Source organism: Gymnoscopelus microlampas, assembly GCF_963454915.1.
Source record: "Gymnoscopelus microlampas genome assembly, chromosome: 1".
NCBI classification, from domain to species: Eukaryota; Metazoa; Chordata; class Actinopteri; order Myctophiformes; family Myctophidae; genus Gymnoscopelus; species Gymnoscopelus microlampas.
In genome coordinates, this window is record NC_139962.1 from 12,155,854 (window position 1) to 12,180,407 (window position 24,554).

At 39.6% G+C, this 24,554-nt stretch overlaps 1 protein-coding gene across 1 annotated transcript in view; it reads left to right on the top strand.

Annotated features, from left to right (window-relative positions):
* Positions 1–22,629, top strand: part of tek (TEK tyrosine kinase, endothelial) — a 31,942-nt gene extending 9,313 nt beyond the window's left edge. Inside the window, exons 3-26 of the mRNA XM_084066458.1 lie at positions 729–839; positions 2,286–2,438; positions 2,582–2,713; positions 3,974–4,111; positions 5,490–5,615; positions 5,998–6,149; positions 7,388–7,535; positions 9,318–9,476; positions 10,075–10,209; positions 11,297–11,427; positions 11,722–11,887; positions 12,198–12,295; positions 12,879–12,956; positions 13,976–14,147; positions 14,859–15,022; positions 15,279–15,495; positions 16,508–16,618; positions 16,839–17,029; positions 17,419–17,532; positions 17,619–17,689; positions 19,121–19,161; positions 19,551–19,647; positions 20,135–20,234; positions 20,928–22,629. Of these exons, the coding sequence (XP_083922584.1) occupies positions 729–839; positions 2,286–2,438; positions 2,582–2,713; positions 3,974–4,111; positions 5,490–5,615; positions 5,998–6,149; positions 7,388–7,535; positions 9,318–9,476; positions 10,075–10,209; positions 11,297–11,427; positions 11,722–11,887; positions 12,198–12,295; positions 12,879–12,956; positions 13,976–14,147; positions 14,859–15,022; positions 15,279–15,495; positions 16,508–16,618; positions 16,839–17,029; positions 17,419–17,532; positions 17,619–17,689; positions 19,121–19,161; positions 19,551–19,647; positions 20,135–20,234; positions 20,928–21,002 (3,080 nt within the window). The 3' untranslated portion in view covers positions 21,003–22,629. The remainder of the gene's footprint in view (positions 1–728; positions 840–2,285; positions 2,439–2,581; positions 2,714–3,973; positions 4,112–5,489; positions 5,616–5,997; positions 6,150–7,387; positions 7,536–9,317; positions 9,477–10,074; positions 10,210–11,296; positions 11,428–11,721; positions 11,888–12,197; positions 12,296–12,878; positions 12,957–13,975; positions 14,148–14,858; positions 15,023–15,278; positions 15,496–16,507; positions 16,619–16,838; positions 17,030–17,418; positions 17,533–17,618; positions 17,690–19,120; positions 19,162–19,550; positions 19,648–20,134; positions 20,235–20,927) is intronic.
* Positions 22,630–24,554: the final 1,925 nt, after the last annotated feature.

Consider the following 24,554-nt stretch of genomic DNA (forward strand, 5'->3'; position numbering starts at 1 on the left):
GTATTGCATTGTCAGGTTCACATAGCAAGGTAGTTCACATACTGTAGGGCAGTAACTCTCACAGGTCAAATCCACATGATAGATCCACAAGGAAAGGTCAAGTCCGAGGCCAGCCTGGTAACATGCAGTAGTCAGGCCTTGTTCAACAAATCCTGTTTCAGCAGTGTAAAATTGATGCCCTTTAACTACCTTGTCCTGTGTGTGTGTGTGTGTGTGTGTGTGTGTGTGTGTGTGTGTGTGTGTGTGTGTGTGTGTGTGTGTGTGTGTGTGTGTGTGTGTGTGTGTGTGTGTGTGTGTGTGCGTGTGCGTCTGTGTCTGTGTGTCTGTGTTATTGTTGTGTTTTAATTGATGCCGTTTTCTGTATGTGACAGCTTTGGCTGGAGATCATTTTATATGACTTGATGATGGTGCAACATCCATAAGTGTGGCTGTTAATGCAAAATATATTTTAACAAGACTAAGAATCTAAGCAGCATTGCTAGCAGCCACTAGAGGCAGTGCTGCTGCGAACAACCAACCAAACTTTCAAATACATTAGGAGTTATGTTGTGTGCAATACAGACATTTTGTCAAATATATTTTGCAGTTGAACAGAATAAATTGCAGTACAGTACAGTAGAGTTCACTAGACTGTCTTAAGTAGTTACTTTATGACTACCACCTGTAGGCATGAAAGGAAATGATGGCAAACTATCAGTAAATGTTTGTTTCTTTCTGTCTTTCTGTAGCTACCCTGTTACCTGTGTCTCTGACAGTGACTGTCAACAAAGGAGACAACGTCAACATTACCTTCACCAGGAGAAAACCCTTTCAAGAGGATGCAGTCATTTATAAGAATGGTACTTAGTTATCTATTCCCCCATTCATTACTACCCCAGCCTTCACACGCACGCTCGTTCGTGTGTTCTCTGACTTTGTCTACATCAGCTGTCATATCTGGACAGGAAGTTACACTCATTATTACCTTCTAGGTACCCTTAACCACTTAAACCCCAGCATCCTTGTTGTGGGGAAGGCTTTCGCAGAAGAGGTGAACACACTGACCAATGAATGACAGACAATGAATCCAATTTAATTAGTCTAATGACATATCATGAAGACACATTTCTATTTGAAACGTCATATAGTTAAATGAAAAGTAATTCAATTCAATTCAACCTTTATTTATTTTCTCGGGGATACATTGAGGGCAGAGCCCTCATTTTCAATGATGCCGACATTACAAAAGCATAGTACAACAGTGTAAATAATAATGATGAATAAAAACAACAGGATAAACAAGTTATAAATGTGAAAACAGCAAAACAACAGAATAAAACAGTAACAAAGACAGCTTAATTAAAACAGTGACAATCTAAAACAACAAGATTAGCTAGCAAGTTTTTAAATTTACCCAGTGAGACCATGGAATCCATTTTTAAAGTGCGTTGTAATTCGTTCCAAGTGAAGGGAGCGCTAAGCCTGAAAGTGGTAATGTTTGTGACTGCTGTGGTAACTGGGTAAACATATCAAGAAAATGCAAGATCTCTGGCTCTGTTTCACTCTAATTCAGCAAGGGTTATTTTAACATAATTTTATGGTCTAAAGTTTAGACCATTTAATTAAGTAATCACAGAGAGTAACTGAATCATCAAAAAGCATGATATTAATTGATTGTGATAATTAGTTATAGCTAATTACTAACTTGTTTCTGAAAAATAACACAAATACCCAGCAAATCCTTCCCTGAATAAATTAATCAACCTCTATCCGCACTGCTAAATGTTACTGATTATGCTGTAGTATAATACTGTAAGTGCACTAATCGCCTACTCTCCAAACGCAGCTGTACTGATCGATGCACACTGACTGTTTGTACCTTGGTCTGTGGTTAATTACATGACATGTATATGAAGTTCTGATTGGATGTATTGGTTGAATTCCAATTGTGCTTGATAATCAGATCCTCTTTCATGGAGCATAATGATTTAATTTACTGCCGAATCGATCAAGTGCAATCTACATCTAATCTGCAGTGACAACCATTCACCATCTCTAAACCTGCACACATGCAGTTCCCCCACCGGTTTTAATGCAACAAAGTCATTCAATGAATATTGCACCGAAGATTGAACAGCTGCAGTTGATTGTGTGTGCAGCATTGCCAGCTATGGATTATGTCCAAATGTATGAATATAAAGAAAAACAAAAAATAACATGCACGCAAACCTCTTTCCTTAATCCCTAGCTACAGTAAATTACTCCTTCTACCACTCTCTTCCTCCCTCATCCTCTACTTTTCACAGGTAACTTCATTCATTCCGTTCCTAAGGACGAGATCCCCGATGTGCTCCAGTATCCCGTCATCAATGTGACCCTCAGCGATGCTGGCCTCTATACTGCTCGCTCTATTGCTGGAGCCACGCACACCTCAGCTATCACCCGACTTATAGTGAGGAGTAAGTAATAGCCATCATATGATTTTTAATTTACTGTATAAATTACCAGTAAGCTGCCAGCTTGGTCTACACTGGCCAAAGGTATCATTTTTTGTCTAGCCAGAATGCAGGGCTGGCATAAAATCCACTTTTTCTTTGCCCAGAATGCAGTGCGGGTCTGTGGGGGTCTAAATGTGATCAGCATTGTCCACAGTGCTCCAATGGGGGCATCTGCCATGATGACACAGGAGAATGTATTTGTCCCCCTGGTTTCACCGGAAAAACATGCCAACATGGTAAGAACACATTTGTTCAGATCCTAGGCAAATCATGTCATGTTAATAGCACACAGTATTTCTGTATTTATTATGTCATGTTAAAGTGTCAGTTTGCAACTTCATGTTCGCAATGTTTTGAAAACATTTTAAACATTTACAACAAAAAATAAAAACGTCTTTTGGGATAAGATATGCCGTATAAAATACAGCAATGCAAGAGCAGGCCATAGCAATATATGTGAATGCACTCAATTACTTTTGGTGTGAATGACATTGTTGCAGAATACCAGAATTCTTGGGTTAGAAACACATGGTGCATGGTGCTAGATTTCTCTCGCAGAAGCTCTTTCTATGATTACTACTAATGTAGCATGACGGTTCCCTGATGTCTGTCGAAAAACAAGTTCTGAACTGGCACATTAAGACCCATGTGCGTCCTGACCTAAATGTACCTTGGCTTGCCTAAGCTCAAATCATGCCAGAACATCCTCTTGTTCCTCCCCTATGCTGTCTCCTTCCCTAAGCTTTCCTGTCTGTCTTAATAAAGAGGAAGGAGACACTACAGAGAGTAGACCACTCACTTTCCTTTGGCTAAAGTACAGATCAAATATACAGTATTTCTAGACTGTCATTATTTAAAAAAAACAAAAATGAATCATATTTGCCAACAAAGGTAAATTCTATCCTCATTCCTCCCTGAAAATACATCCCCTGGTTAGTGGTTATGGGAGTGTTGAATTTATGAACACCCCCTCCCTTCACATTTGTCATGATTGTATCTCACATTTAAGGAACCTCTGGTCTGTTTCTTTGGAAAGTGTCCAAAAGGACCAGGGAAACTTTAGAGAGCGGAGAGAATGTTTGGAATGTCCATCTAACAGCCCTAATCTTTCATCAGAATGGTGTCTACAGTAGGTAGCCTGCGTTACATTATGAGATGTCAGTAGTGTCTGTTTCTGTTGGAAGTAAGAACACATGGGATTTTCCCCACATCTACGTACAGTTTTCAAGACTTTTGTCTTCCTATGATGTTCCCACAACTTAAGTGTGGACAACCAATAGGGTTTGATTCAGTCAACAAATAATTTAATTGGCTGTCATTTGTGCCAGTGGATACAGCTATGTGTAAACTGTACCACTAGGACTGTAAATTAAAATTAAATGTGCAGAATAAATCGGCAGTTTTTGTATTAAATAACCACTGCAAACCTCACAGATTTAGCATAACAGAATGTTATTACCATTGTGTTTATCGGATTACTATTGTGTTTGTCCAAGGGTGCGGAGGTGGTAAGTTTGGGCGGTCCTGCAAGGAGTGGTGTACCAACAGCCAATGTCGCTCCCTGGTTTTCTGCCTGGCAGACCCTTATGGCTGTTCCTGTGCAACAGGCTGGAGAGGATTCAACTGTAGTGAGGGTAAGAAATCAACTTTATCCGTATTATTTTCTTTTCTTATTTTATTACATCCCGTTTCCAGTATTATGATTTATTATCTTGTTTTTTTTATTGCATTGTTGTTAGCAGTCTTGCGGAACATACCACACCAACATTTTGCTGACACCTCTTGAATCTTGAACACACAGTGGCTGTTACTAGAAGGCAGTGTTGCCAGATTCTGTGGGAGAAACAAGCAACCAGGTCTAGGAAAACCAGCCCAAAAGAAGCGACTATGGACCACATGAGCACTTTAACATATACATCAGCTATTTGAAAATAGCAGATCTACAAGCTCACAACGCGTCGCGATGCGACACGTTGTGAGCTTGTAGATCGGCTATTTTCTAATAAAATCTTGCTGGGAAATTATAGCAGATCTGGCAACCCTGCTAGAAGGGCGGCAGCCTACTCTGGGCCATGCATGTCGCGCCCGTTCTCACCCACTTTTCTGATAATATTCCTCCATCTCAACATTACTGCCGTTCATCTGGCACATTGTGCCATATTGTGGCGCCGTTCTTCTAGCACATTGTGCCATATTGTGGCTTTTGGCCACTTTCTCTTACACTGAATACGCTGTCACTTCATAGCTCTGCGGCACAAATGTTACGCAAAGCTCAGCCAATTAGTTAAAGCGACAGGATTGGTTGGCCAATCAGTGACTTATACTGGCTAAGCGGCAGAAACGTGACGTGATGCTCTGCCAATCTGTGAAGCTGATGGTTTGGGTAGCCTATCAGAGAAGAAGATGCATACACATGCTATATGGCCTGTGGGGGCCGTAACCGTGACAACAGAGCCCCATAGGCTGCGGCTATGCATGTGCAGTAACTCAGAAACTCTGCTGCTTACAGTTAGACAGAGTTCACAAAAATGCTAATAAACAGCTTAAATTTGTGGAAAGGGAAACATGGCCTCTGTCATATGCTAATGGTTAATGCCTGTGTGGAAGTTCAGATCAGTTGCTCAACCCACTGAAGAGAAAATCAGACAGAAATTATTTGTATAGGACCTTTTATACATATGGAATGTAGCTCTACAGTATGTGGTTTAAAACATTGAGAAAAAAAAAGAAATCAGTTTTGTGTAATGGGTCAAAGGTCAATAGCGATCATGGCAAGAAAGAAAATAAATTAGGAGCAGCAGCTGTAGTAGATGTTATACAGCTACTGTAGATAGATAATGTACAGTTAGATTAGATACTGTAGATAATGTACAACTAGATAGATAATGTACAGCTAGACAGATACTGTACTATACAGCTACAGATAGATATGTGATACCAGTTTTCAAGCAGGTGTGTCAAATGTTTGATTATGTCAGTTCCATCTGTGATGTAATGATCTATATTTTGTAGCATGTCCAGAGGGCTTTTACGGAGCAGGCTGTAAACTGAGGTGTGACTGTGGGGAGAAGGGAAAATGTGATCGATTCAGAGGCTGCGTCTGCCCGGGAAGGCATGGAGTTCAGTGTGACAAACAAGGTACAACACAGAGACACGTGTTTATTGTCCTTTTTGATGGCTGCTCGGTAACTGGTTGAACTTGAATGAACATTTCATCATGCAGCATTCCAAAGCTTGATGTGGTAAAAAACTGCTTTTCAAATCAGTTATGGAACTTGCCCACTAATTGTAGCCTATTCTTAAGAGGGTCAGCTAAGATCCAAAGGGAGACAATAAATACCTTATAGTAATAATAAATATGATAATTATAATAAGCTTTAGTTGCTATGATAATGATAAAAAGGTAATAAAACATTTGAGGAGAGAAAATGACGGTCGCATATTATTTCAGTAACAATAGCAGTAGTATTCTGTCCTATCATACAGTATGTTGAATGCAGTGTGATTCATCCTGTTTCAGACAAAGCTCCAGCAGTAGTGAGTGATCTGCATGACACAGAGCTGAACGCTGGCTCTCAGAGTGCATTCACTGTGAATTGTTCAGCTACTGGGCAGCCAGCTCCACTGCATGGAGATATTATACTGTTGAAACAAGACAAGACTGTTATAAAGGTAATACTACTACTAACACTCTTTCTGTCATCAAACCATCATCAATGTACTGTAGTCACTTTTGTTGCCACCCAACCAGAGTTAGTGAGAATTGATTTTCAAACAAAATGGCAGATGCACATTGATAAATGACAACTATGTTTATGAATAATCGCTGGCCAAAAGACTATTCTTTTTTTCCCCCACTAGTTTCACTTGATTCTTTTAATGGGCATCAGCACTGATAACATAATGACCGCAGCACACTTTCTAATATAGGATTATTTCAAACTCACCAAGTTTCTCATCTTTTATTCACTGTGCTGGAAGAATAATAGAAAAGAAATAGAGCTGGAACAATGGAGTTCAGCATGCAGTAATCTGAAATAGGTTGAGATGATCCAAGCCCCCTTGACCTGCTCTGCCCGGTATCCTGCGCTGCTTGTAAATGTCCAAACTATATAAATAAATAAAATGGACGAGTTGTGGGCCAGAATTAAATTCCATTGCGATGTGAGAGATTGTAATATCCTTTGCTTATCTGAAACATGGCCAACTCTCCTGGTTCCAGACCAAGCGATAACTCCTGCCGATCACTTTCAATTCAAAAATCCAAAGCTGGAGCAGTCTTTTTATGACAAAGAATAACTGGTAATAACAAATTATTTTTCCATAGGGAATTAAAATCCTCTTGTGTTCCTCCGCACCTGACCTTGAACAATTTTATGCCTCCCATTTTACCTTCCTCGCAATAAATGGATTACAGAGCAAGCACGCAGATGCTGCTCTCATCGTACCATGGGAATTTAACACGGCAAACCTTAAAAAGTTCTGCCGAGCATGACAGTATGCTCCATTCAGAAATACAGACAGGCTTTGGTGTCTCAGTATCTTCCTACAAAACAAAAGAACATTTAGGAACATTTAGGACATTTAGGAGATATATATGTGTATATCACACACGCACGCACGCACGCACGCACGCACGCACGCACGCACGCACGCACGCACGCACGCACGCACGCACGCACGCACACACACACACACACACACACACACACACACACACACACACACACACACACACACACACACACACACACAGCCCTGTGCCTTTTCATACATGTGTGTGCACAATCAAAACATTGTCATCACATGCCCCAGACAGACAGAAAGATGGAGGGAAGTACAGTAGGCTATGCCTCCTTACTGAGGTACAAATGTTATTTGATTTTCCCTTTTCTGTCATTTCCATACAGGCATTTGACACATTGAGTACTACTGGTGACCAGACAACATCTATTTTCAGAGTGGAAAAGATTACCATTAGGGACAGCGGACGATGGATCTGTCAGGCCCGCACCCAGGCAGGAGAGGTGGAGAGAGAGTTCACCATCACCGTCAAAGGTACAGTGACCTGGTGGCTCAACCAGTTTGCCAGGCATGTTGCATATTATCCCCTCATTGCTGTCTCCACCATGTTGTCCGATAAAGCCGAAAAGGCGTGTATTCATTCATCCATTTATTTGTTCATTTATTCATTCATTGACAAAGGTGGGGAAAAACTAATGAACACAATTTTAGATAGTGGCAGACCTGGACAACCAGGTTATTACATATAATGTACTGTCACTGAAGAATCATTTCAAATCGTATAGGCTGAAGTAGATTGAAAATAGAGTGAACTTCTAGGGACAACATTGAATCATGTAGGTCTCAGGATACACGTGGGGAACAGTATAGCTCCAATGTAGATCTCAGGCTTCATTCTCTGAGGCATTATGTCTATGTCATATGACTCCAAAATTGATCAATGCTTCAGCCTGATCAGAGCCCCTTTGACTTCCATTATGAATACAAATAAAGAGAAATATTTCAAAAAAGTATAAAACATCAAGAAACAAGAAATGATGACGCAGCCATATTAATACCAGGTTGCTCTCTCCAGCGTCCCCGCACAGAACCAAATGGACCCGTGGTCCTGTAGCCTTTCACTCGCGGAGTAACAAATCCCTGTTGGAGGTGGCGCTGTGTGTGTGTGTGTGTGTATGAGGAGTCAAGTCAATAGTTTGTTTGGTGGCGACGACCACACTTTTTTTTTTTAATAGTTTGTTTGGTGGCGACGACCACACTTTTTTTGTTCTGGGCTATGATCCCATAGCATGGGAGGACGCCCGTCATTCAGAGTATGGGGAAGTCTCGGGGAAGTCTCCCCATTGGCTTAAAGGATTGAAGGACAGCCAATGATGAAAAGGTCGCTAGAAAGTGTTTAGAAAGTGTTTAGAAAGTGTAGAGAAAGTGTTGAGATCAGTTTCTTCCTAGACCAGGCTGCAAGCAACCTGGTAAAAACAAATTGTGAAGGCACTTGTGTCTTCTGTTTTGCTGGCGGTATGCACAAGATATTTGGCACTAATCAGTACAGCGGTTTGCGAGATTACCTCCAGACACACACACAGACAGACAGACACACAGACCGACCTTATAGACTCCTACAGAGCCGTAAAAAAAAGAACAATGAGGAATTTATGCATGTTCTAAAATCTTCTTTTTCTATATTATTATTATTTATTTACACAAACAACAAAAGAGAAAATCTACAAACATACCCCAAATTCCCCAAAAATCTGAGCAAACAAAGAAAACCACATACAGTTACGACATAAAAGAAAACAACCACAAAACTAGGCATAGTTAACAATGTTTCAGTATGAGCCTACGATGATAATAATCAATCAATCAATAAATACATAAATAGTCAACCAAGCATATGCCAAAATAACCATATGCCAGAATACCAGAACTGGGCATCACACAGCAGGGAGGACAGTTAAAAAGTAGGGGAGTTAAGGTGTCAATATTGAACAAGGGTCGCTGTCAGCGGGGAGTGTTGGGCGGGGGGAGTAAAGTAAATGACTCTAAATTTAGAAAAAAGAAAAAAACATTAAGTGTATATGCCATACTGTATCTCTTCTCTTCTCTTCTCTTCTCTTCTCTTCTCTTCTCTTCTCTTCTCTTCTCTTCTCTTCTCTTCTCTTCTCTTCTCTTCTCTTCTCTTCTCTTCTCTTCTCTTGGTGATGCTTTATCAGCATGAAGTTGACATGAGATATATTTTATTTATCTCTGTCAATCCTCCCTTATTCTCTCTCCTCTTCTCTTTCGCTACCCCCACTCCATCTCTTCCACCCGCAGAACCCCCCACCCCCCAGTTACCGCCAGTCCTGAATGCTAGCGGGCCATACCACTTGTCTGTCTGGGTCAACGTTGACCAGTATCTGGGTGATGGACCTTTGAAGTCTGTCAAAGTCTTCTACAAACAAGTCAACACTTCAGTGTGGCACTCTGTAGAAGGTACGGAAACCATACACAGTCAAATTCAAAGTGTTAATCCATTTAAGAATGGACCCATAGTTAAATGAACACTCCAGATTTTACTGTGCACATCTTAGGTTTTAATTGCCATTGTGTAAAAAGATTTCCTCGATATCCAGTGCTAAGATTTATTCTTTTGCTTTCCATGATTCCACATTTCTGTATTTCTTTGCTTGTTCAGGTATATCTCTTGGTGGGTTTTGAAGTTGCAACGAAAAAAGTAAAACAATTATTACCATAGTTTAGCTTAAGGTTAGACCATTTGATGACCATGTCCAGTACATGGCACTTGAAGTGTCCTTTAGCATTGACTGGAGGATGATGCATTTATGTGTGATTTTTTGGCTTTCATTTATTTATCTATGTTGTATGTATACTTTTGAGGTTACACCATGAGAGACATGGTCAATTGCAATATGAAACCCCTCTCCCTCTCTCTATATATATTTTTTTATAAATTAAATTATCATATCATCTATCCATCATATAATCATCTACCTATTTTATTTAACACTTAGTAACCATAATGTCTGTTTCCTGTATTTGTCTCCCTGGGTTCGGTTTCAATACCTCTCAGTGGCAGGTCGACTGGTTCGATTAGAGAAGCTGCTACCCAGCAGTCAGTACGTGGTGTTCGTACAGTTGAGTCGGCATGGTAACGGCGGGACCGGCTACCCTGGGCCAGAGGCAGCATTCAGCACAATGATGCTAGGTGACGTTTACACATACGTACACACATCCTTGTATTTCTGTCCTTGTGAGGACCTACAAATGAGATCCATTTATGACATTCATTACCTAATCTCTAACCCTCGCCTTCACCTTAACCTTTATCCTACGCTTAACATTATAGAATAGTATACTTTATTGACACCGTTCAAAAGCATTTACATTACCTTTAAAATAACGTCAACATTTTGATGTTTTTATACCTTTTGCTGCTACCAGAGCTTTTATCGTTATGAATTGTATGTATTATGTCTTTTGTCTATTGTCTATTATATCTTACTGATGAATTGAGTACAATGAACCACAATGGAAACATGTACCGTTAACTAACTTGTTAATAAAGTATTCAATCAAACAATCAATTAATCAATCAAAAACACCCATCCATAAAATTACGCCTATTAAGCAGTACACTTTTTTTAGGCTCCAGTTCATAAAAAAAACAAATGTGTGATTTTCCACTTTAGTTTCCATGGGTATGGATAAACACGGACTACTGTATTTGATAGCCACTCCAAATTATTTTGTATTTTTAGGCAATTATTGCATTATTTAGATGCTGAGGGTAGAGATGGGGAAAGAAGTGTAACTCTGGCTGGGATGGAACCAGAGATGTTTTAACCATATTGTTGCTGCACTAACCATGGTGCACCCCAATGACTGTTTATGACGGTTTGACCATATTGTTTCTGCACTAACCATGGTGCACCCCACTGAACCTTCTTTGGATAGTTGAACAGACAATGAAATTAAGTAGTTTCTTGCCATTAAAAAAAATGAAACAATGCTAACAAATGGTTTAGTGTGAAAAGTAAACTTCAGCAATAACATGTAATTATTTAAAAGATTTATGCATCGTCCTACGATGGTTGTGGGACGAAAATATCTACAAACTCACAGCGCATATTGCATTGTGATGCGTCGTGAGCTTGTAGAGCTATTTTTGGTGCGTGACAGCATCATATAACAGGGTATAAATTAAGCATTAAGTTAATGCTTAATTAAGTTACATTTTGGTTAATGCCATTAACCAAAAGTCTCCCTCTTCTCACCATCCAACATCACTGCAGACCTGCCACTCCCCACATCTCTCCGCCTCGTTGCGGTGAGCCAGACCTCCCTCCGTCTCTCCTGGGACTCCGTGGGGGTCGAGCAGAGCTCCTTTAAGGACCAGTGGAACTACGTGGTCACCTGTCTACAGGTAATTGCTTCACAGAGGATGTGAAGACACACATCCTGAGTGTTAATTTAACTCTGAGAGCGTACAAATGTAACCAAATTATTTGGTTAAATGTGTACACTCTCAGAGTTACGAATGGGTAAATTAGCACTGATTTTACTATAGGTTCCGTCTGACACGTGTGATGTTATTATTGTTTCCACTTTGGAACGCATTTCTATGTTTCTGTTTTTGTCGGTCTGTCTGCAACTTCATGGATGAATACATGATTAGTCAACATATTGACTTACCCGCTGACTTACGGACTTATTTCAGAGTTTGGATCCCAACAATGTCCACACTAAGCACTTACCGGCCAACTCCACTGGCCTGGAGATCAGCGGCCTGTTGCCCCGACACAGATATGAGTGCAGGGTGAGGACTGTCACCAAAGCTGTCGGTCAAGACAGCCGTCCTGTCACTGCATGGACACTCAGTAACGGTAATTTGTTTTTGGGTGTTTTTTTCCCCAGTGCTTTTGTTTAGAAACACACTTAGACAGATGAATAGATAGATAGAACAGTACAGTAGGTTATAGATCGATGGATAACAGCATATATGTAAATTCATTAGTTATTTGGTTGTTAATAATTGCGTGCAGTGACTTTACAATAACTTACATGCTCATGACTGGAGGAAGAGGTTGGAAAGGGGATCATACACCAATGCAGCATGTGTGGATAATGTGTGGATAAATCGATATTCAGTCAATAATGAGCTGTTGACATTGCGTTGTGTGTCCATGTCTTCAGTGTTGCCTCCCCCTCCCTCTAACATCATGAGCTGTAACATCAGTGACACGTCATCTATTATTACCTGGATGTTACCTGAGGGACACTCGATTAATAAGGTATATTACATAAGCACACGCACGCACGCACACACGCACGCACGAGCGCACGCACGCACGAGCGCACACACACACACACACACACACACACACACACACACACACACACACACACACACACACACACACACACACACACACACACACACACACACACACACACACACACACACACACACGCACACACACACACACACACACACACGTAGGTATTGATTCACATATTTATGTTTGGGTGTGTAGGTATTGATTCATATATTTATGTTTTGGTGTGTAGGTATTGATTCATATATTTATGTTTTGGTGTGTAGGTATTGATTCATATGTTTATGTTTGGGTGTGTAGGTATTGATTCATATAATTATGTTTGGGGGTGTAGGTATTGATTCATATAATTATGTTTGGGTGTGTAGGTATTGATTCATATATTTATGTTTGGGTGTGTAGGTATTGATTCATATATTTATGTTTGGGTGTGTAGGTATTGATTCATATATTTATGTTTGGCTGTGTAGGTATTGATTCATATATTTATGTTTGGGTGTGTAGGTATTGATTCATACATTTATGTTTGGGTGTGTAGGTATTGATTCGTTTCCAGGACACAGCAGTGCCTGACTTCCGCCAGGTAGCAGAAATCACTGTCCAGGAAGAATACCAGGTAATAATCACTTATTCATCTTTCATTTTCATATTCATATTCTAAGCACTCCATGCTACTTGAATGACCCCCCGCCCCCTGTACTGCTTCTGTACATACAGTATGTGTTATGTTTAGTCTGAGATTTTTTGGAGCTTGATTAAACACAAATATACTTGTGTATTTGATTGGAAATGCAAATAAATGAAATCTCTGCTGTCCGGCAGAAACCAGCTCTAAAATGTTCATTTTTTCAGGAAATGACAAAAACAAAACAAAAAGTGGAGTTAGGAGGTTTTGTTCATCATTGATAAGAACAGCTAAATAGACCTCCAAGCCCACAATGAGGTTGGCGGTCAAAAGGGGGTGGAGCCTGGAGGCAGCAAAACCAGCTAACTCCACCCCCCTTTGATGGACCAGGTATAGCAGAAAGTTTGAGGATCCAATGGAGTTGTCAGAAGCACTTTGTAATACATTTCATTGGTTCAATATTTTTTTAATCAACACACAGACGTAAAGAATGCAAAGGGGAAAAATGGAGTTAGCTGGTTTATGCCGGACAGCAACGAAATAACAAATTACTAACGTAAATATTCTTTGCTTCAAAATAGGCTAACTGTATGTTGTGGATTGTGAAAGATTATTATTTGTAGCTGACAGTGAATGGAGGATGGATGGAAAGAAGGTACGGCTTCAGTGTCTTGCTCAAGGACACATTGCTGTTGATGGAAAAACATTACCTCCTGCAGCATTAAAGCCTGTGAAATGGTTTTGGTTATGAGACAGTTTTGTTACTTTTGACCTCCTGATCCTTATCCCCCTTAATTAAATGTATTTGAATTCAATGAATTAATTAAATTACAATAATGTAACCAAATCCAATAAATTAACTAATCTATTAAACACATGTAAAACTAAGAATCATTATCTAATCTTATTTTACCTAACATAAACTGAAAAAACTTGAACTAAACTAATCTGCTGTTTTTTTCATGTAAACTGATCCAATGTGATGTGTAATGTAATCTTATTGAATCCAGGTCCAGCCAGGTCAGCCTGATCAGGCCCATTATCAGCCCAGTCACTTCCAGCTGAGGGGACTGAAAGCTGACACATCCTACCTGGTGGAGATGTGGAGTGAGAACAACATGGGAGAGAGCGTGGAGAGACCACACATCAACATGAAGACACTCACTACACAGGAGAACAGCCGTAAGATACATCTATCTATCTATCTATCTATCTATCTATCTATCTTAATCTATCCATCCATCCATACAATGGAGGGAGATAATGTCAATGTATGTGGCATGCTAAAGTTGATTTATCATGGCTGGTGGCCGTTGTGACAATGTTCGAACACTGCCTGCATGGTATGGTTGTCTCTTTTTAACTGTCTTCTGACAAAGGTCCGTACAATTGGGCTTCGCGATCCAGAGCACCAACCAAGCCTCATTGGCGACAGGACATGCCTTTAATAGCAGCACTGCATTCAAATTAATTTGCTGTAGCTGTAATGATTTATATAATCAATCTTGTTAAATGCCATCAGTCGTTATTATTAAGTTAAAGTTCAACCTCCTGCTAAACTACAAATAAAAACAACACACACATATATGGGTTTTGTTGGCTCCACCACTCAATACTCTTGACTACATAGCTGCAACATTTTGGGTTCAAATTCCCACCTCAGACTTACATTGTCCCTTCTGTCTTCACTGTCCTTATTGTTCTCCCCCCCACAACTCCACTTGTGTTTGTACAGCATCAATAAGAAATATTAACAAATCGAACAAATTTCACTCAAAACAATGAACAACATTTAAGATTTAAGTATTCCCGAATGTGATGTGCTGTAAGCTGTACACGGCCACCGTGTGACTATGGTCAGTGGTCAGGTAGTCTCTCTGTGTGTTTCTTCAGGTCTGTCTGGTGGTCTAGCTGGGGAAGGAAACATGTTGGTCTTTGCCATTCTGGGCTCAGCAGGTATGACCTGTGTTACAATCCTGTTGGCGTTCTGCATCGTTTTGCAGCTGAAGAGAGCTACATTCCAAAGACGAATGGTACAGGCCTTTCAGAACATAGTGGTGAGTTGATTTATTGAATTAACGTAATAGCTCAGGTATGTAATACAATACCATCACAGTCATCCATCCACTCCCATTGCATCTAAAAAAAAGAAGAAAAACTTCTCATGGTAACAACGCCTACCATGTTTGAAATTAAATGTTGTAGTAATTGTATTACTCAGAATATGCCATTAAATACGACTTTGTTTTGAATGTGTCCACTTAGACTTAGGTACTAATTTCAAGTTGACAAATATCCATTATACCCAAACAGAGAGATGAACCGGTGGTCCAATTCAGCTCCAGCACCATGAATCTGCCTAATAAGAAACCCAACAAAATCCCAGAGCCCACACTGGCCTACCCCACACTGGAATGGAGCGATATCAAGTTCCAGGACATTATTGGGGAAGGGAACTTTGGCCAAGTCCTGAAAGCTCGCATCAAGAAGGATGGGCTTAGGATGGATGCGGCTATAAAACGCATGAAAGGTAGACAAAAACCAACATCAGTTCTTAGCTGAGCTTAGCTGTAATACATTATAAATTATTGACTGATAAGATACAGTATAGATTATGAAGGCAAAAAAAAGAATGTTGCTTTAAAGGAGGAGTTCACCCAAAAAATCACTTATTTTCTATCAATTGCACACCCCATGAAGCCTTGAATTCATGGATTTGTTTTTGTGGCATTCCTAAGCCAATAATTTGATGGCTGTGTGTATTTCCGGTAGGAGACACAAATAATCTACTTTGTGTCTCCTACCGGATACATTAGCGGTAGGAGACGGGAATCAAATTATTAGCTTAGGAATGCGACAAAAACAAAAAAGAATCCATGGATTCAAGGCTTCATAGGGTGTGCAATTGATAGAAAATAAGTCATTTTTTGGGTGAACTCCTCCTTTAAGACACATCTGTTCCAATTCCAGTTCTGTGGCCTTAACTAAATATAGCGCATGCGCGCGTGCAAGGATACAGTAAATTAAGTGATGGCTTCATGACACACAGGGCAACAGCTCATTTTAAATGTTGGAAATTCTAATAATGTGAAAATAGTACCTTTTTATTATTTGGCATTCACATAAATACAAATATTATATACATTTTGGAAATCTGTGTTTGAAGATATATGCCCGCCCCAACATTCAGAAATCATCCAGATGTCTACCCGGGCAAACTCACCAAAGCTCTGTGTAAAAAAATACAAGAATATTATTTATATATCAACAATATACATTATATCTCACAGTTAACAGTGGAAAGGCTTCTAGAACATTGCAAGTAGGTGGTTTTGAATGTGAGACATTTATATCGTACAGTACATTTAAAGGCCAATCTTATACAAAGTACAATCAATACAGTCAGTATGCACAAATAGCAACTTCCTCCACTCATGGCGTCATGATTCTTCACACCCAGACTATCGTCTCGCATGTAAATATCTGAAGTTGTCCCTTATCTGTTGCCCTATCTTCAAATAGTTTTTCTCTGTTTGACTCAGAGTACGCTTCTAAGGATGACCATCGGGACTTTGCTGGAGAGCTGGAGGTGCTGTGTAAACTTGGACAACATCCCAACATCATCAACCTGCTGGGAGCCTGCGAGCACAGAGGTATGGCACAGTATGTGTTATTGTGTTATTGTGTGTGTGTGTGTGTGTGTGCACAATACTGTTTTCCAATTTAGTTTGTATTGCGTTTAGATTCATTTTAATTGTTTTGTCTTTTTTTTGTTTCCTCCTTTCCTCTTCTCTTTTTACCCTCCTTTCCTCTCTTTCATCTCCTCTGTCCTCACCCATCCACTCTCCATTACGCTTGCTCTCTTCCTTTCAGGATACCTGTATTTGGCCATAGAATATGCTCCCCATGGTAATTTACTGGACTTCCTAAGGAAGAGTCGGGTTCTGGAGACCGACCCAGCATTTGCCATCGCCAACAGCACGGCCTCCACACTCACCTCACAGCAGCTCCTACATTTTGCAGCTGATGTTGCGCGGGGCATGGACTATCTCAGCCAAAAGCAGGTAGGTGACAGAGCTAAAGGGACAGCTTGAAAAGCCTGGCCTTCCAGGAAAAATGCATCTTTGAGGCTTAATCAGGATGGAATTTCACCATGAATTGACCTCAGGATGGATAGATGGATGGATGGATAGATAGATATGCAGTATACAGTATGTACATGAATCGATAGTCACAATATATTTGAAGTAAATGTAGACCAAACTACACATCTTTTTATTTACCAAATGGTTTATTCTCAACTTAATAGTTATTTATGACATAAACTCACTATCATAGCATACTCTAAAGCAATAAAGTACATGCTAAAGACTATAAGATGTATGTGGGTTTCATGAAAACTCTCTTGTTTTCTTTTGTCTTCATCTCCTTTCCTTTCTTTCTCTCCATTCAGTTCATCCATAGAGATCTGGCAGCCAGGAATATTCTTGTAGGTGAAAACTACGTTGCCAAAATCGCTGACTTTGGTCTTTCCAGAGGACAAGAAGTCTATGTCAAGAAAACAATGGTATCATCAATTCTTCATATTCAGGTTTTGGTGCCTAGACTGCTCACTCATTCCCGTGGCCGATTCAACAGTGTTGTTTCTCTTAGGGTCGTCTGCCTGTTCGATGGATGGCCATTGAGTCTCTCAACTACAGCGTCTACACGTCCAACAGCGACGTGTGAGTAACCATGGAACTGTATCTTATCGCACATAGCTAATCAAAACGTTGTAAAACAACGTTGTCTATCACTTAAGGTGCTTGTGAAGGCCTTAGCAAGAAGTCTTGGGGTAAACTGTGAAGTCCTGAGAGTTGATTGAACTCACAAATGGAACCAAAGCAACCTTACGACCTTACGGCTCCATTTGTTCATTAATGATTTTACCGTGTAAAATTAGGATGTTTAACCCATTTAGACCTTAGGCCGATTCTAAAAACTCCTTATAAATCCTGACCTAAGTTTTCTGAAAAACTTCAAATATGTATTCAAAAATAAATAAATAAATATGTTGCTATATACTGTACATAGCAATAGGAACCCCAAAAGGGGTTCCCGTCTTGAAAGGTATAGTTACAAATGGGGGTTCCCGCCCAAAATGGGTTAAATATATGAAAGCACATTTTAAAGACAACAAACGTTGACCACAATGCTGTACAATTACAGTGATTCATAGAAAAAATAAGAAGCATAAAAAATATTTAAAATAAAGGTAGAAAATCAAAATCCATAAAACGGAACACATGCAAGCAATGAGACTCAAACAAACTACAGTATACGCATTCAGGAGTCAATGTAGGGGAAGAACTATGAAAAGTCACAAAGCCTATAGGGGCAGCATTTGAGAAGGCATGGTTGCCCTTAGTTTTCACCCAGGACAGAGGAACAGACAGAGGATCTAAGAGGCTTGGAGGTGGAATAGGCAAATTAGGTCAGAAGTATATTTTAGTGCTCAGTCCATTTATAGCTTTATAAACAAACAAACCTTAAACTGGATTCTGTATTTGACACATTGGTTTCTACCCCATGACACCATGACAACGCTCCTTACACACTGCTGTCTCTATTCAAGAATTTCTGGCAGAAGAAAAGCATTTCTGTGATGATACCACACCTTCTGTATTGACCCGATCTTACTCCATGTGGCGTTTCTTCTGTTACAAAAAATCTAAGGAAGTTTAAAGGAAAGAGGAGAGATTTGATGACATTACAATAATCTATATAAAAATGTGACAGCAGTTTGAAGACTTCCAGCATTGCTTCTGAACATTGCAGGAATGTTGGAACAAAATGCATAACATCTGGGGGATTACATTGAAGGGGACAACATATAATACTGTATGTGCATTATTCTAAGAAATGCTGTCTTTGAACTTTTTGATCAGCCCTCATATATTGCAATATTAGTGTCCGCAAGAAATGATTATCCATTTTTCTAATGTAGGAAAGTTCCATTTAATGTACAATGCAGAAAATACTGCAAACAGCTGGGAGGATGGAGAAATAATAAATAAGTGCAATTATAAATAAATCTGTTCCCTAAGTCAGAGACGATTAACTGAACTATATATATATATATTTACCTTACTTGCCTTCTCTGTCTTTCTCCTTAGGTGGTCTTATGGAGTTCTGCTTTGGGAGATTGTCAGCTTAGGTTTGAATCTCTTTTTTTTAAATCTGTCTGTCATGCTCATGTGTGTATAAATATTTTTCCATTCAACATTATAGGTTCGGTATTTGTAGTGCACCAGTTATTACACTGGCAAGAAAGAGAGAGAAAGAGAAAACATTAATATAATTATCTTTCAATTATCTCAGGCAAGTTATATGGCAAGTTCATTGTACAAAGCAATTACATGAAATGCAATACAAAAGAACAATGTAACAAATACAAATGAAAGTAAACTGTACAGCTAGTGTGCCTGCTAGCTGTACAGAGAAGAGATGAGCCTTATTATAATGGTTTGACACATGTGCTTTGTGCAGCTCAACAAATTGACTGTTCATAAATAATATTGTGTCTTGTGTCACTGCCCTCTACAGGAGGAACCCCATACTGCGGCATGACTTGTGCAGAGCTGTATGAGAAACTGCCACAGCACTACAGATTGGAGAAACCTCTCAACTGTGACGATGAAGTGTGAGTACAATTAATAAAAAAAAGTGTCAAAAGGATGACATATCTACAAAATGTTGCAACTTCACAAATGTATAAAATAATCAATTTTACTTAATTTGAGGTCATAATAAATCAGGTTTATTTGTTATATAATAATTGATTAATTCATTAATGTAATATTTATTTAAGAAGTATTTCACAGCAGCGCTTAAATAGATATTGCCTAAAAGGCAATATCTATTTAAGCGCTGCTGTGAAATAAAAAAATAAAAAAAAAATTGTAGGTTTGTTTAGTTTAATTAGGATGTGAGAGCTGAAGTGAAACAGAAAAGGCAATTGCGGCTTTTAGGTCAGAAAACAACTATAACTATAACTAACAATATTAATACTATTCTTCATTTGTATTCAAAGAGCTTTACAATGTTGAGTAAATACTTACTAACGCCTGTTAAGATCTATCCTGGTTTGGGATTGGTTACTGTTACTGTTTATTCTATCCTACCATCAGATATGACCTGATGCGGCAGTGTTGGAGGGAAAAGCCTTATGAGAGACCATCCTTCTCCCAAATCCTCATCTGCCTCAACAGAATGCTGGAAGAGAGGAAGGTACTGTATACATACTCCTATCTGTGTTTGTCTTTCTGTCTACAGTACATGTGTACCTGTATAAGTCTGTCTATGATCCATCCATTGACTATCAGACATTATCAATACCTGAAAGCCCTATGTATAACATTTTTAGATGAGATGATTTTAGATTTGACCAGAGTCCCTGAGAGTACAAGACTTCCGTTGTAAATGAGGAATATTCAAATTTTATTCAATATGTTAAGGTAGGATAAGTAATTTTCTTTGGTTGAATTAAGTGTTAAATAGCTCTATATTGTGATAGTCAAATCATCAAATCTCTTCGCGGAGATGTAGATCTGCTATTTTTGCTGACTGTTGGCCTATTATATTATACATCATGCCCAGAATAACTGATTCTAGGGCAATTAAAGTAGTTAAAGAGCGAGGAAGGTTCCAAGATGTTTCAACAAATCTGTCTGAAGCGAGGAGCTTCTACTTTAGACTGCATTTTGACAACATGCTTGAAATGAGGGGAAAACGAGAAACGAAAAAGGCTGGCAAGTGTACTGTATATGTTGGTTAGTAGAACTTTGTCTCAATTACATCAACTCTCTTCGCCCAAAATAGCTGATCTACAATAAAAACATATATTACATATTACTTTCAGAACATCTGACTATTAAAGAACTATTGATAAACTCTGTTGTGATTTATGTTGTCATCTTCCAGACATATGTCAACACAACCCTTTATGAGAAGTTTACGTACGCTGGGATCGACTGCTCTGCTGAGGAGGCTGGATAATGTTAGAATCAGCATCACTTTTTTTAACTGCATGGATTTCAACTTTGTTCTCTAGGTTCACAATGCTTCACACAACGTAACAAATAAATATGAACCTCCTTTAAAAAAGATTTGAAATCTTCCTTTATCATTAAACTGGGATCATTGTCTAAATAAAAACAATGACCATCCAGCTTACTTATAATGGAAATCCATGGTATTGGATGGCGCACTGATTGTACCTTAGAAATCCTTCATTAAAATCATGGATTTACCAATGCGTTACGACTCAGAGAGTCTTCATCAGGGTATATTCAAAATCCTATATTTTATTTTTCTAGACATTTATTTCTTCTCCTGATTCAAATATTTTGGTTGATGTTCAATGCAATCTCATAATGCCTGGGCAACACACACACACAGTGTAACCAGCATGATAAATGTTGACCTTACCTTAATTTCAGACTGACAGGTGGCCAATGTTCAAGCTTGTTGGATCCCTAAAAGGCAACGTTGCCAATCTTTAACTTAAATCCCATGGTTTGTGTCTTTTCACTTCATCGTGTGTATAGTACTTTGGAGGGCCAAAGCACAAAACATATCTAGAAGTCACGTGTACAGACGTACATGCTTAGCCTTCCGTATTTACACGTTAATTAGCCTTTGACGTCATTGGGCGTACACTTCCGCATTTCACAGGGAAAATCACTGAAGACAGGGTGTATTTTCCCACATTATATATGATCTTCACATCAGAACAATGGTATTTAGGTTCAAAATCGGCAGAATTTCACCTTTCGCATCATGAGAGGTTTCATCTTGTATTAGCACAGCATATTATACACTTAATGGACTATTGTTCTACTAATGTAGCCTACTGTAAACTGTTAGTATACATCTTCATATGCTGATGTCATTGCATATGAATGAACAGAATAATAAAAAAGTTGCCATGACAGCAGAATATAGACCACCAAAATCCAGCAGTAAAAAAATGATTGACACATGTCAGTATCCTGTATTTAATCTCATATTCAGGTTTTTAATAATCTGGATATGCGTTTACCCTGCTGCTGTAAATATTCACATGCACCAAATCTTATTTGGAATACGTTTGAGTATGTGAATAGTATCAGAATACTTATGTGCATGTAAACGCACTTAACATGTTAGATGAATGATATGTATTGATATGTTTGTATTAATATGTATGTATCACTGTTATTGTGCTGTACGTAATAGAGTGTTAAAGGGATGATGTCAACCCAGACGTTACCTCCACCATGTGTTCCCTTCGCAGACTTCCAGTGTATGTTTTGCATTGAGTTTTTAATAAATTAAACACAGACTTTATTTTCGGAATAAATCATAAACCCAACGAGGAAAAACATTGGGAATCTGGTGAATGATATGAACCCATAACTCTCTTCCGGGGTTTAGGACTACATTTTTTACTGTACCACTCTTATTAACTTAAAAGAAGAATTATTTTTTGTTTTAGTTTTTAGTTTTAAGACTAGCATGATTATAACCTGTTGTCTTATCCTTGCTACATTAATCCTTTAAAAGTAGCAGGTCTACTGTGAATGTTTCTAAAAGTTTATCTTGCCAATACACAATGTTGTACCTGCCCCTGAATAAAACTGTAATCTAAAATATCTGACAATTGTTTAATTTGTTGTCTCCGCCAGGCCGAAAGGCATGGCGAGAGTATGTTTTACCCCCTGTCCGTCGGTCCGTGTGTCCATCTGTCTGTGAGCAGCTAATATCCAGCACCGCTGGCCCGGTCGCTGCGAAACTGTGCACAGACACTCCCTGGATGCCAATTCAGAACCTCTGCCCCAATTTATTTTTACATCGGCCTGTTATACCACCACCAGGAGTCCGATTTGTGCAATACTCCTACAAATATTACTTAAAGGGACAAGGACTGACAGACACACAGATCTCTATATATGGGCATATCAGTCACATCAGCGGTGGAACGTATAGGTATCGAACTTCTAGTGTTATACATAGGACTAGTAAAATGACGGACTCCCTATACTTCTAGGAAGCGTGCGCAAATTTCAACTTTTTACTACTTGCTCAGCAGCGAATACACCGATGTTTCGGCCCCTCTGGATTTTCATCAAGAGCGTCAAACAAGTTTTAAACCAAAAATCTAATGATGGACCTCTGGTACACATGGGAACGGCGCGCCTCCAATGTGGATTTTGGACCACATACGTATGTGGCATCAGTCATCTATGACGTATGACTTCAAATAGGTCTCAGTACCTTTGGCTTCTATATTATCAAATTAAAGTTAAATATTTCAAAAGTATAAAACATTGGTGGAGTTACGTGGCCTACTGGGAGTATGCACAAGAGAATTGCTTCTGATCGGTGCAGTGATTTTCTAGATTAGCTCTGGACACACAAACAGATCCTTTCATAGACGGCTAGCCTCCTACAGAGCTATGCTCAATATGGAGCAAATACATGGCCTATTTCTCACATAATTTTTGTTTTTGCCAGACCCAGGGGGTCGGGCCTACATGAGGCTTTGTACCTGTTTTGTACCTGTTTTCTCCATACATGGGCATGCCCCCTTTGCCCTTAGGCCCCAGCCATAAAGGTCTGTCCCCCTTCCGTCCATACATGGGCATGTTTTGTACCTGTTTTCTCCATACATGGGCATGCCCCCTTTGCCCTTAGGCCCCAGCCATAAAAGTCTGTCCCCCTTTCGTCCATACATGGGCATACACAGGCTGACACGTCATGTGAAGGCTTATAAAAGTCTGTCCCCCTTTCGTACATACATGGGCATAGAGACGGGCTGACACGTCATGTGAAGTCCGGCTTAGCCGTAACGTAGTGATCTTATAAAGTACTTATTCTGGGTCTGGCAGAACCAGGTCCCCTGGTCTTGTTACCAAATGGGTGGAATATAGATCACTTCCCACAAGCTGCCATTAATCCTCAGCACTCCACTTCAAAACTATGTTAACAATACTCACAAAGCTGGCTTGCAAGTTGCAAGCGACAGTTCAATAAGGTCTAGGTAACTGGGACTTGACACACATACTGTACCATCAAAGACGCTCCCAGTGTTAACATGGTTAGTGCATTCATCATGTCAGTGCAACGTGAGTCGCAAGGACCCGGGTTCAACTCCCGATCCCGACGACCTTTTCCGTGTGTCACCCCCCCATCTCTCTCCCCATTTCCTATCAGCCTACTTTCCTATCAATAAAGGCAGAAAAGACCCACAAAAAAAACTTGGTCCATCAGCCGATCAGTCCAGCGGTGTCCGAGATTAACTGTACACGGACAAACAAACACAGACACACAGACAGAGGCGAAAACATAATCTTCCGTCTTGTCAGAGGAAAAACAAAAAAGAACAAAAGGGAGAGTTGATGCAGATCAAGGTGGAGGGTGGACTCCTTCTGCACTGCTCGTGCCGCTATCTTCCAGCTGTTAATACCAGCAAGGATCAGTCTCTGCTTGGTCAGGGGAATGCTGTTTTTTGTGTGATGGTCTTACCAGTGAGGGTCTTGATAAAGACCTACGTTACTCCACTCAGAG